Genomic DNA, 18,160 nt, shown 5'->3' with positions numbered 1-18,160 from the left:
CCAGCTAAACTTAAGGCATGATAACTTATGTTCTTGATTGCACCCTTTGCTGGTTTCCTAGTTTTTTTTTAGCAGTCGGAACTTGACAAAATTGATCTTTTAAAATTTACACTCAGTGGTGATAAAGTTACACAAACTGTTGTTAAGGTTAGCTGAAAAACTTTCTAAATTTTCCCGTTCTCCTTTAAAAAAAAACACTTGTGGCGGAGTAACGCATCTCCATCTCAGTGTCAACTGTTAACTGTTGTCGCGTCTAAGGTTTACGACCTTCCGCTATTTCAACAGCTCAGCTGACAGATATTAAAGGAACTTTACAGCTTGTAAATGCATCTAAAATAAGGTGTGTCCACATTTTTGGTGTTTGTTGGTTACTAAATTAAAGAACAGACTTTACAACCATTAACCATTGCGTTTAATGTAACGCTAGCTAACCTCATGATATGATCACTTGTGTTCTTGAATGCACCTTTTGCTGGTTTGGAAGTTTTTTTTAGCAGTGTTAAGTTGGCAAAATTGTTCTTTCAAAGTTACACAAACTGCTGTTCAAGTTAACTTAAAAAAAGGTCATAATCAAACAAAACGTACAGATTTCAACCACATATTACATGTAGCAATTCAGCTTATTTAAAAAGTAAGCAACAACATGATATTAAATCCAGGATTTCTCACATAAATTATTTTATTCTGCTAGAAGATGATGAAGAAAAATGCGCATGGTTTTGGGGCACATGTGCCACATCCCCCCAGCAAACCTCCAGAGCCCAAGCCCTCAAATTTAAGTCACAGACGCAGACGCCTCCCTCTTCTCAGGGAAAGCTCTCTGAATGTCCAGGAGGGTCTCTACTCTGAAATAATCGCTCCATCCAGGTTCCAGGTAAAAACACATAAGGTCATGTATTTTATCCTAATTCTGACAGAGATTTTATTATGAGTCCTATACAAATAACCAAGTTTCTTGCTCTGATCTAAGAGTAACTGTTTATTGATTAGTTTCCTAAAGTTGGTCCTGAAATTGAGCAGAAGTCACTGGGCCAATCCAGCTTTCAGTCAAGTGATTACAACACACCAAAAGGTGAGACACTGTATGACATCTTTAGGCATGCAAACATTTTAAATCATTGTTTCTGATTTGTGAACTTAAGCATTGGTAAGATGTGCGTGTAGCGCTCCTCTAAAAAAATTGAATTCTTTGTCAAATCTTTGCCCTTCCACAGTTACAGCTGTCAAGACTCCACCTAACCAGTGCATGTTTCCTGAAAAGAATTACCAAGGACCTATCTCACATGTATCTCAGAACCCTTACTTCTGCCGAAATGGAGATAAACCCAAGGTCCGCATACCCTATCAAACCACTCCCGGCCAGATTCCTCGCAAGTTAGCGATAGAGAGGTTTGTGCTGCTTGTAATCATGGTGTATGACAAAAGGAAACACTAAATTTGTGAAGCTCTCGCTCACTGCATGCGCTGTAGTGAGCATATTCTATATACTGCAGGACCTGATTCACTTGTCAGATGAGAGTGAGTAAGACACTGAGCTTTTAGCATACAGTGGATATGTGGCTGTTGTCTCATACTGCACATTAGCTGGTAGTGGATTCCATGAATTATTTTAACTGCCTGTTGTTACGACTTATTTAAACTATTTTATATTGTTTTCTTGTAGATGTCGAAGGGAATATTTGATTTTAGATTTTGAACAGCTCTTGGCAGAAAAAGGCATAGACTCTAATCTTATAATGCCAAGACGACCAAACAGTAGTGATGAGGATGTGACCACACCAGACAATCCTGTATCACCCTATTTAGCACTGGAGGTGAGCAATCCTGTCTGTGGCATTTTGGTGCCCGACTAGCATTACATCTCCTCACATTTTAGGGTTCAGCTCCACGCCACACTTATCTTTCCTGTGTTTCTACCTTAGATATTTGACAATGAGGACTATGACTGTAGGACTCCAGAAGACTGGCTTGCCCTGGGCAGTACTGAAGGATCACCTCATCAAAAACCTGTCCCTGGAAAAGCATTGCTGCCTGCAGGTAACAATACTTATTCTGGTAAAATGTCAGAGTGAACATAGACATTATTTTCTGTTCTTTGACAGTTACTCTCTTCTCTCACTTTTGAAGAGGAGACTAAAAGCTCTTGCCTGGAGTACAGCTGGCATTTAGTTGGGGTTCTTGACTACAGTGAAGAGAAACGCCAGTACCTGGTACAAAAGGTTCACCAAAACAGCAAAGTGACAGAAGAAGAAGGAAATCCTACTCGAAATGAAGGACACAAAAAGAGCCAATTTCCTGGTTTGTTTTTATGTCTTTGCACCACAATCTGGCTGTATTGTCTCATAATTTGTTCTTGTCTCTAATGCCCTCTATTTGCCATGTTACGTCATACATGCCTTCCCTCTCCCTCTGTTGCATAGGTGTAAAACTTTTGCTCCCAGGCACTAAGTACTGGGTACCCAGGATCAGACTGTTATTCTTTGCTGAGGACCCACGAGTCTTTGTTGAACGGATTCAGTTTGCCCTGCACTCAAGGGAGAACACTGAGGCCCTGATCTTCTACCACTTGGCTGTGGACTGCATGCCTATCTCAAGGACAACACCATCCCTTGATACTGACAGTCTTCAGCGTATGAAAAAATATGCCCTTTCCACCCCAGGGCTCAGGCAGAACATGTAAGTAATGTCAGTGTCATATTACTGCTGTGTGATGTTTTATAATGGAGCTGACAGATTTGAAAATGTTGACTTACTAATGAAAGGTGAATAAAATGAATATTATTTGTACAGTATTGACAAGTGTATAGGGGACTTGGAGAAACAGGTCAAACTGGACTATCAATGTGCTATGAACCACATGGATTTTGACAAAACTGTGATGAGGAACCCAAAGCAGTTTTCACACATCACCCTGCCAAAGAAGGACGCTGAGCATGTACCACAAAAAGGTGAGCCAGCTGGCATCATATACATTTGTTTAAGTCACTGGAGTCAAGATTAAAGAAATGTATTAGCAGCCAAAACCTGGTATTCACCCCAGAATATAAATTCTGGCTTGTTTTACCCACAGGGTGCATTCCAGTTCCTCACTATGACTATAAGAATAACCAAGCTGCATTTTTCGTCCACTCCCTGCTGACAAAGCCGGAGGTGACCTGTGTATTACCTGAAATATGGGCTGAGTGTAACAAAGTTGCAACCATGAAGCTGTTCAATGTCACCTCTAACAAACTGCTGCAACTGGATGAGTTTGAAATGATCCAGAATCAAATGCATACTCAGGTATTGTGGCATCAGGGTAGCTGTTCTTCTGCCAGTACTAGGTTTTTATTTCTTTTAATAAGAGGTTGAATGAATAGTTTGCGAAAACAATGGGTCATCAGGACAGTTGTGGCTTATCCGTGATCAAATAATTTCCAAATAACTGCAGATTAAAGGCTTTTTTTCTTTCTTTTTTTTTTTTAGTTAGTATGTATAAATCCAATTTATTTTAACACAAACACAACAATGCAGACATAAAAGTCACCTGATCTCCATGAATAAAGAAGCATCAAATCTTTTCCTGCCTCTTCAGATAAGCTTGTTTCTTCGGGAGTCATGGAGGGTCACGCTGTGCTACAGCATCCGTTCCAACCTGGGAAATATTGGCAAGGGCACCTACAACGTGAATGAGTCTCTCTGGGATATGTACAAAATGTCCAAGCTATACAGACTGATGACTATGGTGCATTTCAAGATGCAGGACTCCCTGCGCTACCTTGTGCAGAACTCGCTGGTCAGCCTAACTAACCTTCTGTTGGACGCCTGCCACAGTGTGCTGACGTGTCCTCAGGACCTGGTCTGGGGGAACAACCTTATCACTAGCCCGTACAAGTAGGACAACACACTTCTGGTTATGGCGCCGTGTGAAACATTTAGCTAATACAGCCTCCAAATAGCCTTACGTGTGAAGTTTAACTACGATGGAAATGGCACAGAAACCACCAACAAAGACTCAAAAAAACATTTGCCCAACTCAGCGCAACAGGTGGACACCAGTGCTAATGTTGAAATTGCAGCTACGGCAGCTAATGCTAGCCAAAGCCTAATTCTCAGTGCAATTCAGGTAATGAAGAAAGGCTTTGTATCGAGATTTGATGGACTAATGAACGCTGTGTAGGGCACACAGAGTGAGCTTAAGGCGGCCATGGTACGTGTTACGGAGGCTGAGGACAGATGTAGTACCAATCAGGATAACATCGCATCTCCCTCAAGTGCTTGGTGTTGATAACTTGCCTGGGCCTCTGCTGATGGAGAGGGCACCCAAAGCCGTCAAAGCGTTGCAAGCTGTCACGACCCAGGGTAGTGATAATGAAGCTTCTTAACTACGCAGACAAATCTTGATTGATGAAAGCTGCAAGGAACAAGGGACAAATACTCTATGAGAACCAGAGAGTCATGTTTTTTCCTGACGTATCTACTGAACTGCTCAAACGGAGGAAACCTTTCGATACAGTGAAGAAGGACTTGGCCTCCCTCTCTATCTGCATAACCGATGTTATGGGATAATTCACCTAGTTAAACTGCTGGTGAAGCGCCGAGGACAGCAGCACATCTTTGACACAGCATCGGGAGCGGAGGCATTTATACGAGAACTGAAGGTATATTAAGGCTACCTCATTAATATACATGGACAATGTTAACTGCAACTTAACCACTAATTTGAAGTGACTTCCCCTTATGTTTGTGGTAGCATGAAAGACTAAGTTTAAATTGTTCAGCTATTTGGTTGCAAAGCTCTCATCACTGATACTTCTTCTGTTTTGATTGTTGGTTGTGCTGTTCCTCACCGTCATGTTGGCATGGATGGACCAGCTGAGCCCCATAATTTGGCTCTTATTTGGAGCCATTTGGATGTGCTTGTTGTGGGAGGGGAGGGCGTACTTAAGTTGGTTAAGTACACTCAGTTTTGGTTACAGTGTTATAGGGTACATTAACAACTTTTTGTGTTACTTGTATGTACTGTACTGTACTCAATGAAGTACACAGGGAGTTCTTGGGCAGGGTTAAGATCTCAGAGTATTGGTCTTAATTTGTTTTTTTGCTTAATTTGCTGCCTCCACCATGCTTCACTGTAGGGATGGTATTGGCCAGGTGATGAGCAGTGCCTGGCTTCCTCCAGACATGACGCTTGGCATTCAAGCCAAAGAGCTCAATCTTTGGAGTGCTGCAGAAATGGTTGTCCTTCTGGAAGGTTCTCCTCTTTCCACAGAGCAACGCTGGAGTCAGAGTGACTATCGGGTTCTTGGTCACCTTCCTGACTAAAGCCCTTCTGCTCTAATCGCTCAGATTGGCCGGGCGACCAGCTCTAGGAAGAGTCCTGGTGGTTCCAAACCTCTTGCATTGACAGATGACGGAGGCCACTGTGCTCATTGGGACCTTCAATGCTGCAGAAATTTTTCTGTACCTTCCCCAGATCTGTGCCTCGGTACAATCCTGTCTCAGAGGTCTACAGACAATTCCTTGGACTTCATAGCTTGGTTTGTGCTTTGACATGCACCGTCAACTATGGGACCTTATATAGACAGGTGTGTGCCTTTCCAAATCTTGTCCAATCAACTGAATTTACCACAGGTGGACTCCAATCAAACATCTGAAGGATGATCAGTGGAAACAGGAGTCACCTGAGCTCAGTTTTGAGTGTCATGGCAAATGTCATGTACATGTGATTTTTTTTGTTTTTTTATTTTTAATATTTGCAAGAATTTCAAGCAAACTTTTTTCACTTTGTCATTATGGGGTATTGTGTGTAGAATTTTGAGGTAAAAATGAATTTTATCCATTTTGGAATAAGGCTGTAACATAACAAAATGTGGGAAAAAGTGAAGCGCTGTGAATACTTTCCAGATGCACTGTAGGTGTAAGAGGGAGAGCCACAGTCTAGGGCGCATATTAATCCATATGAAGCTGGTGAAGTTTTTCTTTATTGTGGAAAAAAGGAGGCAGATAGGGGGAAAGGAATTGACTGGAAAAGATACAAAAATTTGGGCAAAATCGACATCTTAATAATATTAATACCCCCTGTCATCAGGCTGCGACTGTGCCACCGTCCAGCTCCTCATCTGCAGTGACGAGAAAATCTGCGAGCATCAGGAAACAAACTCCTGGCGATCCAGACAGGCACACCACAATTCCATCTTGAGGCATACGGCTTTAATTTTGTCTTGCACGTTGAAGAAGTTGATGGCTTTTCCCGGCAGCGCTGAGTTCAAAGTGTTGAGAACGCTGAAGACATCGGCCAGATATGCCAATTTTGCGAGCCACAGGAAATCATGCATTCTATCACACAGTTCATCAGTATGATGCAAAAATAACATCACCTCATCGCGCAGTTCAAATAGACAGGTGAGAACTTTCCCACAGGACAGCCAGCGAACTTCAGTATGAAAAAGAAGTTTTGTGTGTTCACTTCCCATTTCTTCACACAGAGCTTTGGGCAGCTGGTTTGACTAAATTCTCACCTATTGAATGGGGTTTTCCTGTTTTTGCAATCAGCAGGGAAACTGTGAGGGCGCCTTGGTCATATGTTTCTTTAGTTCATCATGTTTTCTCTCAAAAAATCCAATAGGTTTCCCCACGTAATCCTTGTGTTTGGTTTGGATGTGTTGCTTGAGCTTGGCGGGTTTCATAGCCTTGTTAGCCAATGACTCAGTGTGGTTTGGGATCCTCTTCATCTCCAGTCCAAAAAATTCCAAATTAGATGTAGTCACTCAGATTTTTTTCTTCACTTTAGCGCTGGACTGTGTGTTAAAGCTGAACAACTTTCAGCCTGGTGGTTGCTAGACGACGAACCGCTCTCCTGGGACTTGACAAAGCGCCGGGAATCACTTGTTGCTGTGGCTTGGCTACACTAGGAGGTGGTGTTGCCAAACGGTCATAAAACTGTCACGCTTACTCTCATCGCAAAAACATATATTAATTTAAAATGTGATATATTACCAATATATTCACGGACCACTAGGGTTTGCTTGCGGACCGGACCACACTTTGAGAATGGCTGGTGTAAAGGTTGTATGTGAGGTTCTCTCTAGCAAAAGAAAGGCTTTAGCCAAAGCAATGCTAGGTCACCTGACCTAGCATTGAAGCTCTGAAGCTATGCAAGAATGTTGATGTATGTCATTTGTTCAGAGACCAGAAAAGTATTTCATTATATATACTGTGTGAGTATCACACAGACAGGACCTGCATTTACTTCAACTTCACAATGACCTTTTCTTGCTTTTTTAACTCATGTTGTGAATGTTGTAATCTTGTGGGTGTAACATTATGAATAGAAAGCTGCATGAGAAGCCCAACAGCATTGAGGAACTGACTGAAAAGAGGGACTGGATGAAAGAAACGTGTTAAGCAACGTGTAATCGATTGTCAGTTTTACCATTCTGCCAACAATCATATTCTTGTGGGATTTCTTATCTGTCTTCCATTCCGCAGCTCTGGTGCTTGGGCATGCTTTGATGAGTTCAATCGTATTGATGTGGATGTGATCCTACTTTACTTCAGTGTTGCAAGTACATAAGTGCATAATTACAGAGTTTATATTTTGTGTGAATACATAGTGTTTTTCTTTTGCATTAGGTTTAGCATATTTCATACATTTGAGTAAAGTATATTGTTGAATAAACATCTCCTCCTGGGTCCGTTATACAGACATGGAAGCAGTCTGCACAGTTTAATGTAAAAACCAACACAGTTACTAATAAATGAGCACTTCACATATATCTGAAGCATCACACATGGTTGTATTTCTATAAAATGACAAATGATGCTTATATGTCAGCAAAAATAAAAAAATAAACTATCTGATTTTAGTAAAAAGTTCAATATCAAGCTTCACTGTTTTTTACAGTAGCTGAACTACAGAATGTTTCATATGCAAAATATACCATTATCTCATTAAATATACATTCTTTTGCATTGTAGGAGATCACATTGGTAACTAATATAGAAAATGTATAAGCCAACTACATACTGAAAAGTGGCAGTCTTTTTTAATAAAATGAAGAGTTTTATAATAAAATAACATTTTCCTAGTTTTACCTTGGTTGTACCACCTGACATGAAAAGTGTACCAGCCTAACTATGAGTTGAAAGTAGCTATTTTTATCAATATTTGAGAGAGCTCTACAAACCTTTTCACTCATCAATAAAGATCACTTGGGGTCCTCTGGCTGATGCAATATCCTGTTTGATGTTGTAACTATTCACTTCAGAATAAAAGATGCATGTATACAGTTGCACCACCCTGACATTTGACAATACACAAATTCCTGGACAAAAGTTTTTGAATTATCTCAACACCTTTAAAACTATTAATATTTGTGAATTTAATTTATTTGAAAGGTCTCAAACATGAAATCATGCCACAGTATTTATTTTGAATTTATTATTATTGAAATATCATATTTAATACTTTTCTCAGGCTGTTCATGAACTCGGACGGTTGCGCCACCTGACATTTTGGTGGTTTGCTCTTGTTTATCTGAAGGATCATGATGATTCTGGGATGAGAGCTGTGAAGACTGTCAGTCTGTTGGAGAAGGGTCCGGCTGCAGCCTGCGGACCAGGGGGCTTGCCGTGATCAGGGCGTGACGTAGCGATCCGGCTACACCCCCAAACCCACAGTAGGCCAATCACAGTCAGGCTGCTCCCGCAGGGAACGCCCCCTCGTACAGTCATGGGGCTGCCTTCTCGAACAGACTGACTCACCATGCGCGACACCACATCTCCATGGCAACCGTTGCCGCGTCCAATGTTAACGTTTTTTCCGCTTGGATTTCAACAGTTCAGCTGACGGATATTAACGGAGCGTTATAACTTGTAAGTGCATTTAAAATAAGATGTCTGCATTTTGTTGTCTGTTTGCCACCAAATATATGTAACAGGCTTTACACAGGCTTCTCGTTTTAACCCACTCAGACAAGTGATTTAGCGAACGTAAAGTTTCGTTTAACGTAAGGCCAGCTAAACCTAAGGCATGATAACTTGTGTTCTTGATTGCACCCTTTGTTAGTTTCGTAGATTTTTAGCAGTTACTTGACAAAATTGATCTTTTAAAATTTACACTCAGTGGTGATAAAGTTACACAAACTGTTGTTAAGGTTAGCTGAAAAACTTTCTAAATTTTCCCGTTCTCCTTTAAAAAAAAACACTTGTGGCGGAGTAACGCATCTCCATCTCAGTGTCAACTGTTAACTGTTGTCGCGTCTAAGGTTTACGACCTTCCGCTATTTCAACAGCTCAGCTGACAGATATTAACGGAGCGTTATAACTTGTAAATGCATCTAAAATAAGGTGTGTCCACATTTTTGGTGTTTGTTGGTTACTAAATTAAAGAACAGACTTTACAACCATTAACCATTGCGTTTAACGTAACGCTAGCTAACCTCATGATATGATCACTTGTGTTCTTGAATGCACCTTTTGCTGGTTTGGAAGTTTTTTTTAGCAGTGTTAAGTTGGCAAAATTGTTCTTTCAAAGTTACACAAACTGCTGTTCAAGTTAACTTAAAAAAAGGTCATAATCAAACAAAACGTACAGATTTCAACCACATATTACATGTAGCAATTCAGCTTATTTAAAAAGTAAGCAACAACATGATATTAAATCCAGGATTTCTCACATAAATTATTTTATTCTGCTAGAAGATGATGAAGAAAAATGCGCATGGTTTTGGGGCACATGTGCCACATCCCCCCAGCAAACCTCCAGAGCCCAAGCCCTCAAATTTAAGTCACAGACGCAGACGCCTCCCTCTTCTCAGGGAAAGCTCTCTGAATGTCCAGGAGGGTCTCTACTCTGAAATAATCGCTCCATCCAGGTTCCAGGTAAAACACATAAGGTCATGTATTTTATCCTAATTCTGACAGAGATTTTATTATGAGTCCTATACAAATAACCAAGTTTCTTGCTCTGATCTAAGAGTAACTGTTTATTGATTAGTTTCCTAAAGTTGGTCCTGAAATTGAGCAGAAGTCACTGGGCCAATCCAGCTTTCAGTCAAGTGATTACAACACACCAAAAGGTGAGACACTGTATGACATCTTTAGGCATGCAAACATTTTAAATCATTGTTTCTGATTTGTGAACTTAAGCATTGGTAAGATGTGCGTGTAGCGCTCCTCTAAAAAAATTGAATTCTTTGTCAAATCTTTGCCCTTCCACAGTTACAGCTGTCAAGACTCCACCTAACCAGTGCATGTTTCCTGAAAAGAATTACCAAGGACCTATCTCACATGTATCTCAGAACCCTTACTTCTGCCGAAATGGAGATAAACCCAAGGTCCGCATACCCTATCAAACCACTCCCGGCCAGATTCCTCGCAAGTTAGCGATAGAGAGGTTTGTGCTGCTTGTAATCATGGTGTATGACAAAAGGAAACACTAAATTTGTGAAGCTCTCGCTCACTGCATGCGCTGTAGTGAGCATATTCTATATACTGCAGGACCTGATTCACTTGTCAGATGAGAGTGAGTAAGACACTGAGCTTTTAGCATACAGTGGATATGTGGCTGTTGTCTCATACTGCACATTAGCTGGTAGTGGATTCCATGAATTATTTTAACTGCCTGTTGTTACGACTTATTTAAACTATTTTATATTGTTTTCTTGTAGATGTCGAAGGGAATATTTGATTTTAGATTTTGAACAGCTCTTGGCAGAAAAAGGCATAGACTCTAATCTTATAATGCCAAGACGACCAAACAGTAGTGATGAGGATGTGACCACACCAGACAATCCTGTATCACCCTATTTAGCACTGGAGGTGAGCAATCCTGTCTGTGGCATTTTGGTGCCCGACTAGCATTACATCTCCTCACATTTTAGGGTTCAGCTCCACGCCACACTTATCTTTCCTGTGTTTCTACCTTAGATATTTGACAATGAGGACTATGACTGTAGGACTCCAGAAGACTGGCTTGCCCTGGGCAGTACTGAAGGATCACCTCATCAAAAACCTGTCCCTGGAAAAGCATTGCTGCCTGCAGGTAACAATACTTATTCTGGTAAAATGTCAGAGTGAACATAGACATTATTTTCTGTTCTTTGACAGTTACTCTCTTCTCTCACTTTTGAAGAGGAGACTAAAAGCTCTTGCCTGGAGTACAGCTGGCATTTAGTTGGGGTTCTTGACTACAGTGAAGAGAAACGCCAGTACCTGGTACAAAAGGTTCACCAAAACAGCAAAGTGACAGAAGAAGAAGGAAATCCTACTCGAAATGAAGGACACAAAAAGAGCCAATTTCCTGGTTTGTTTTTATGTCTTTGCACCACAATCTGGCTGTATTGTCTCATAATTTGTTCTTGTCTCTAATGCCCTCTATTTGCCATGTTACGTCATACATGCCTTCCCTCTCCCTCTGTTGCATAGGTGTAAAACTTTTGCTCCCAGGCACTAAGTACTGGGTACCCAGGATCAGACTGTTATTCTTTGCTGAGGACCCACGAGTCTTTGTTGAACGGATTCAGTTTGCCCTGCACTCAAGGGAGAACACTGAGGCCCTGATCTTCTACCACTTGGCTGTGGACTGCATGCCTATCTCAAGGAGAACACCATCCCTTGATACTGACAGTCTTCAGCGTATGAAAAAATATGCCCTTTCCACCCCAGGGCTCAGGCAGAACATGTAAGTAATGTCAGTGTCATATTACTGCTGTGTGATGTTTTATAATGGAGCTGACAGATTTGAAAATGTTGACTTACTAATGAAAGGTGAATAAAATGAATATTATTTGTACAGTATTGACAAGTGTATAGGGGACTTGGAGAAACAGGTCAAACTGGACTATCAATGTGCTATGAACCACATGGATTTTGACAAAACTGTGATGAGGAACCCAAAGCAGTTTTCACACATCACCCTGCCAAAGAAGGACGCTGAGCATGTACCACAAAAAGGTGAGCCAGCTGGCATCATATACATTTGTTTAAGTCACTGGAGTCAAGATTAAAGAAATGTATTAGCAGCCAAAACCTGGTATTCACCCCAGAATATAAATTCTGGCTTGTTTTACCCACAGGGTGCATTCCAGTTCCTCACTATGACTATAAGAATAACCAAGCTGCATTTTTCGTCCACTCCCTGCTGACAAAGCCGGAGGTGACCTGTGTATTACCTGAAATATGGGCTGAGTGTAACAAAGTTGCAACCATGAAGCTGTTCAATGTCACCTCTAACAAACTGCTGCAACTGGATGAGTTTGAAATGATCCAGAATCAAATGCATACTCAGGTATTGTGGCATCAGGGTAGCTGTTCTTCTGCCAGTACTAGGTTTTTATTTCTTTTAATAAGAGGTTGAATGAATAGTTTGCGAAAACAATGGGTCATCAGGACAGTTGTGGCTTATCCGTGATCAAATAATTTCCAAATAACTGCAGATTAAAGGCTTTTTTTCTTTCTTTTTTTTTTTTAGTTAGTATGTATAAATCCAATTTATTTTAACACAAACACAACAATGCAGACATAAAAGTCACCTGATCTCCATGAATAAAGAAGCATCAAATCTTTTCCTGCCTCTTCAGATAAGCTTGTTTCTTCGGGAGTCATGGAGGGTCACGCTGTGCTACAGCATCCGTTCCAACCTGGGAAATATTGGCAAGGGCACCTACAACGTGAATGAGTCTCTCTGGGATATGTACAAAATGTCCAAGCTATACAGACTGATGACTATGGTGCATTTCAAGATGCAGGACTCCCTGCGCTACCTTGTGCAGAACTCGCTGGTCAGCCTAACTAACCTTCTGTTGGACGCCTGCCACAGTGTGCTGACGTGTCCTCAGGACCTGGTCTGGGGGAACAACCTTATCACTAGCCCGTACAAGTAGGACAACACACTTTTGTTCTCATACGAGTCTGTATTATTTTATCCTGTTACTGTATCCTGAAGTGAGTTATACTTTTATACTTATGTTTTAATGATTGACAGTGAGCTTTACTTAACCTATTACTGTGTTGAATATTCAGCATTGTGTTGATAATATTACTCCATTGTCCATACCTAGGCCAAAAAAGAACCCCCTGTTCCTGCTGGACTTGGTTCTGGACCAGGGTGGGGTTCATTACAGCACACCACTGGAAGAATTTGAGACATCTATTGTTAAACTGTTTGATAAGAGCATTAAGGCCACGTACCATGTACCTCTGCTCGATAAGGTAAAATCTGCAGTCACCTCAATCAAACATAATTAAATAAAAAATGAAAAAGGGTTTAATTGTTCCTCTCTTGTTCATGCAAGCTTGTGATGCAGAAGTTGTTCATTGTTGGCGAGCCATCACTCGAATCAGTGTATTTGTGGGAACCAGAAGTAATTGAGCTGAGAGAGAAGGTCCGCAATGTGCTGAAACAAGCAGTCATACCTCTCAGGGCTTATGCTGCTGAATATGAATGCCATTTAGATATACACAACTTGGACATAGAAACCCTTCTCAAGTAAGTTTGTTTTTGAAATTACATATCCAAGGTCTCACAACTCCCTGTCACAAGTGTACTGACATGTATCTTTCGATTTCGGGTCCATTTAGGATGCTTTCATTGTTGAATGAAACCAATGTTTTCCTCTGAATGATTCCTCCTTTCTCTTATTTATCTGTTTTGCTGCAAGCATTCATACACATGCAGAACAAACATCCCAAGACATGAAGAAAGAAGTGGAACAACAACTCAAAGAAATGGAAAAGATCGAATACTCCTTACCATCCTCCATCGTGATTGGTCCGTTTATGGTCCGTGTAGAGGCTGTACGTCAGGTTCTCTCTCGCAAAAGAAAAGCTTTAGCCAAAGCAATGCTAGGTCACCTGGCTCTGAAGCTACGCAAGAAGGTTGATGATGTAAGTCATTTGTTCAGAGACCAGAAAAGTGTTTCATTATATAAACTGTGTGAGTATCACACAGACAGGACCTACATTTACCTTTTCTTGCTTTTTTAACTTGTGTTGTGATTCTTGAAATCTTGTGGGTGTAGGCATGTGAAAAGTATAACATTATGAGTAGAAAGCTGCATGAGAAGCCCAACAGCACTGAGGAACTGACTGAAAAGAAGGACTGGATGAAAGAAATCCAAGAACAGCTCAAGAGCTACAAGGTACATATTGGAGCCATGAACTGGATGAATTATTCCTGTCATTCATATCATAAGAAGGGCTACTTTGTCAATAACCCCTTTTTTCACTCTGTCCATAAAAGGAACTTATTGGCAAAACCCTGTCAGACTATGAGATAATAGAAGAATTTCACTACTGTCTGTCAGATGAGGATTTTAATAAAAAGTAAGTGCATGCTCATCATGCAAATTAAAAAAAGCATTTATATGAAAATTTCTTGAATGTGTTTTAATGTGGGATTAAGAGTGATTGGATGGTTTCAGAGTGGTTAGAGTGAATAGATGAAACTGAGGAGTTTGTATACTGATTGTTATGGTGTCTATGCAGGTGGACAGCTATTGGATGGCCTCAGAGGATAATCAGCCAGATGGAAGCAGCAGCCATCCAGCTTGTGGAGGATGAGGCACACTTCCGCAAGGTCCTGCTAGCTGATCAGAACTACTTTGAGGATCACCTAGACTCTCTACAGGTCAGCTGAGACAACTAGGGTCTTTGTTTAATAACTACTTACTGCAGTGTCCACTAAGGCCAGGTGCCCACTATTGACAGAACTACTTCCAGATGGGTTCCAGATGATTTTCAGATAACATTTTCAGAAATGTTCCTGACATCATTCCTGAAATGTTCCTGACATCACAGGGTATGTCTGGAGCTGGACCTGTGATTATTCATAATGACTTATCAGTGGTTTTCTAGTATACTGTTGTCCTTTAACTTGTGTCATTAATCTAAAAAATCATGTACTTTAGACGGGACTTAGTTTGTTAAGTTCTCATGTTAGAAATTATTTGTTTAGTTTCTTTAAGGTAAGATAATTTTATGTGGTTATAAATCACCATAACTGTGTTTGTAGATGCTGGTTGCTGGGTTTACGACCCGTGCAGACATTGATCATGCCCATGAGATGGCCAATGAGATGAAGCGTACAAGCAAGCAACTTAGGGAAAGCCAGACTATGGCCCAAACCTACAACACCAGGGAACGTCTGTTTGGTATTCCTGTCACAAACGTAAGTGAAAGAGAGTGCATCAAGTGAAAGTATTTTTACATACATTTTGTCATTTCAGATGGTCCAAAAAATGAAAGAGAATATAAATTTGCCATGCTTTTTCTGACAATTAAAAATATATATTACAGTATGATCGTCTGCAGAAGCTGGTTAAGGTCTTCCAGCCTTTTAAAGACTTATGGACCACCACCTCTGATTGGCTAAATTGGCATGAGAGCTGGCTCAATTATCCACTATCTTCCATTGACCCTGAGCAGCTTGAGCGCAATGTCACAGATGCCCACAAGGCCCTGCACAAATGTAATAAACAGTTTAAGGACATTCCTGGTAGGTATCACATCACCATTCAAACCAGACAAAGTAGTGTGTTTGTTTGTTTGTTGTGGCTGACCAGTTTTTTCTTGTTTTTCTCTCTTTGTCTTACATGACACCAGACTGCCAGATGGTGGCAACTGTAATCCAGAGCAAGATTGAGGACTTCCTTCCTTACATCCCTCTGATTCAGGGTCTGAGGAACCCGGGGATGAGGAACCACCACTGGGAGATGCTTTCTGAACGCATTCAGATGAAAGTCGGACCAAAAGCAAATCTGACCTTCTGCCTGGAGCTTGGCCTGCAGAACCACATGGATGACATAGTTCATGTGGCTGAGGTGGCTAGGAAAGAGTACACCATTGAGCAGGTACCTTTGAACCACAGTCGCTCATGCCATGTTGTATGAGGTGTTCAGTTGTGTTTTGTATAGGGTTTGTGATCAATAGAGTGTTGCTGTAGAAAGTTTGGACAGGATTTGGGCAGCTTATTTTTGTTTGTATTTGCACTTGGGTGACTGTTGTCACATGGTAGCTTTTCAGCCATTTACACCTCTATGGAACAGCTTCCTAAGCCCCTTTTTTTGCTGTTAAAAAAGGCTCTTAGGACACTGTAAATTGTTGCAGTGCGTCTTTGAATGTGTGCTATACACTGAGTGGCGTACTAAATGTCAGCCGCTGTCAGGCACCTATTAAATGCTGCTTTCTAGCAGAAAGGCTTTAGGAAGTCAGGTGAAATCATTTTAAGAGCAATAAAGTCTGCATAGGGAGGAGGTTGTAGTGGATGAAGTTGATATTTACTCATTTTTTGACTTAATTGACTTATATTTTTTTATTATTAGATTAAGTTTTCAGTTGCAGTTAGGTTAGGTTTAGGAAACAAAACTACATGGTTAGGTTTAGGAAAAGATCAGGTTTTGGCTTAAAATAGACTCTAAAAGTTTAAAATAGACCCACATGTTTGAAAGCCTGTCTGCCAGAACTTCTCCCAGTGACTCACTGAAGTGGTTCAGGAGAGCCTAAAACCTGGGTGTAAATAGACACATGTGGATAGCATTGTTCACTATTCACCCTGGGTGCAAATAGCATTTTTTGGTACAGATACCTGGGTGCATACAGCATCTGCCCTTATTTTTATCTCTGCATGGACAAAATGTAGACGTTTAAATGCAGTTTTCGCAATAGGAGCACTTGAGTGGTGTTAGTCCTACAAAATGATGAAACTGAAGCAAGGTGACTGAGTTTTTTATTTTTAGTTCACTGCAACTCGACTTAACTTTGCTTGCTGATACCGTGTCATTGTGTGAATACCTCCCATACAACTGGTGGCTGCTACCTTTTTTTCACACCTTCTCCCCCAGGCGCTGGAAAAGATGGAGCAAGAGTGGGCGACAGTGGTTTTTGATGTGCTGCCCTACAAGGAGACAGGCACCTACATCCTGAAGAGCCCAGATGAAGCATCCCAGTTGCTGGATGACCACATTGTCATGGTTCAGAGCATGACCTCTTCTCCATTCAAGAAAGCCTTTGAGAGCCGCATCAACACTTGGGAGAGCAAGCTCAGAATGATCCAAGTACACACACATGCAAACACACATTCAACATTATCATGCAATATCTTATGTTGTTCTCTGTCGTGCTACTGCCCTCTTCTGGTGCTTGCAGGATGTGCTGGAGGAGTGGCTGACATGCCAGCGCTCCTGGCTCTACCTGGAGCCCATCTTCAGCTCTGATGACATCAACCAGCAGCTGTCTGTGGCAGGAAAAAGATACCAGTGCATGGACAAAATATGGAAAAGAGTCATGCAAAGTGCCTTTAATAATCGAATGGTTAGAACCTTCATACTTAATATTAAAGGACACAGTTTAGAACATATAATAATGATGCTCAATTGTTCAATTCTTGAAGGTGATTAAGCTGTGTCCAGATGCTCATCTACTGGAGAAACTTAAGAACTGCAACACACTTTTGGAACAAGTGCAGAAGGGTCTCAGTGAGTACTTGGAGACAAAACGAAGCTCCTTCCCCAGGTAAGCCAGAGTGAAAGTGTCCTGAAAACACTTATAGCGTTCAGTTTCTTATTGTATTAATAACAGATTTTTCAGTCTTTTGATTACCCACAAAGTTCACTAATGAGTCACTTTCTCACACTTGTTCACCCGTAACTATCAGTGAATGGCTAAACAAACTCCCATTGGCGGCTATACGATACAATGAGAAAAAACAAACATAAATCTTGAAACATGCACACACTATATCATATAGTGATGTAATATACTGTGAATATTTGTTTGTAGGTTTTACTTTCTGTCAGATGATGAGCTCCTGGAGATTCTCTCTCAAACCAAAGATCCCACAGCGGTTCAACCACACTTGCGCAAATGTTTCGAGAACATTGCACAGGTTTGTTTTGCCTGGTTATTCTTTTACAATTGCTCTGTTTATAGACTAATGGAAACACAACATGCATACTGCATGACTGAGACATCTGTTGGTTCTCAGCTTCAATTCCAGTCAGACCTACAGATCACACATATGTACTCTGGAGAAGAGGAGGAAGTGAAGCTGTTTCTGCCAGTGTGGCCAACTGGAAATGTGGAGGACTGGCTGAGGGATGTGGAGAAGTCTATGAAAGCCACGTTGAGGGATAACATTGACCGCTCACTCAAAGTCTACCCTGAGGTCTGTGATCTTGAC

At 41.0% G+C, this 18,160-nt stretch overlaps 2 protein-coding genes across 2 annotated transcripts in view; both read left to right on the top strand.

Moving 5' to 3' along the window:
- Positions 1-447: 447 nt before the first annotated feature.
- LOC139630404 (dynein axonemal heavy chain 1-like) lies at positions 448-6,941 on the top strand. The gene is made up of 10 exons (XM_071493799.1): positions 448-874; positions 991-1,072; positions 1,215-1,389; positions 1,664-1,814; positions 1,923-2,037; positions 2,128-2,298; positions 2,421-2,676; positions 2,791-2,948; positions 3,071-3,282; positions 3,575-6,941. Exons 1-10 carry the CDS (start codon positions 695-697, stop codon positions 3,875-3,877), a joined length of 1,803 nt encoding a protein of 600 aa, XP_071349900.1. The 5' UTR covers positions 448-694; the 3' UTR covers positions 3,878-6,941.
- A 1,505-nt stretch (positions 6,942-8,446) lies between these two features.
- The window catches only part of dnah1 (dynein, axonemal, heavy chain 1), a 32,345-nt gene continuing 22,631 nt past the window's right edge, over positions 8,447-18,160 (top strand). The window contains exons 1-25 of the mRNA XM_071493798.1: positions 8,447-8,856; positions 9,682-9,864; positions 9,980-10,061; positions 10,204-10,378; positions 10,653-10,803; positions 10,912-11,026; positions 11,117-11,287; positions 11,410-11,665; positions 11,780-11,937; positions 12,060-12,271; positions 12,564-12,862; positions 13,044-13,194; positions 13,278-13,471; positions 13,644-13,869; positions 14,004-14,123; positions 14,225-14,307; positions 14,470-14,611; positions 14,996-15,151; positions 15,280-15,478; positions 15,586-15,833; positions 16,824-17,036; positions 17,128-17,292; positions 17,372-17,493; positions 17,761-17,866; positions 17,966-18,145. Coding sequence (XP_071349899.1) covers positions 9,685-9,864; positions 9,980-10,061; positions 10,204-10,378; positions 10,653-10,803; positions 10,912-11,026; positions 11,117-11,287; positions 11,410-11,665; positions 11,780-11,937; positions 12,060-12,271; positions 12,564-12,862; positions 13,044-13,194; positions 13,278-13,471; positions 13,644-13,869; positions 14,004-14,123; positions 14,225-14,307; positions 14,470-14,611; positions 14,996-15,151; positions 15,280-15,478; positions 15,586-15,833; positions 16,824-17,036; positions 17,128-17,292; positions 17,372-17,493; positions 17,761-17,866; positions 17,966-18,145 — 4,104 coding nt within the window. The 5' untranslated portion in view covers positions 8,447-8,856; positions 9,682-9,684. The remainder of the gene's footprint in view (positions 8,857-9,681; positions 9,865-9,979; positions 10,062-10,203; positions 10,379-10,652; positions 10,804-10,911; positions 11,027-11,116; positions 11,288-11,409; positions 11,666-11,779; positions 11,938-12,059; positions 12,272-12,563; positions 12,863-13,043; positions 13,195-13,277; positions 13,472-13,643; positions 13,870-14,003; positions 14,124-14,224; positions 14,308-14,469; positions 14,612-14,995; positions 15,152-15,279; positions 15,479-15,585; positions 15,834-16,823; positions 17,037-17,127; positions 17,293-17,371; positions 17,494-17,760; positions 17,867-17,965; positions 18,146-18,160) is intronic.

This window comes from Trachinotus anak, unplaced genomic scaffold, assembly GCF_046630095.1.
Source record: "Trachinotus anak isolate AG129_WGS33_773 ecotype Australia unplaced genomic scaffold, CSIRO_AGI_Tana_v1 ptg000013l, whole genome shotgun sequence".
NCBI lineage: Eukaryota > Metazoa > Chordata > Actinopteri > Carangiformes > Carangidae > Trachinotus > Trachinotus anak.
This window is presented reverse-complemented; position numbering and strand designations above follow the sequence as displayed.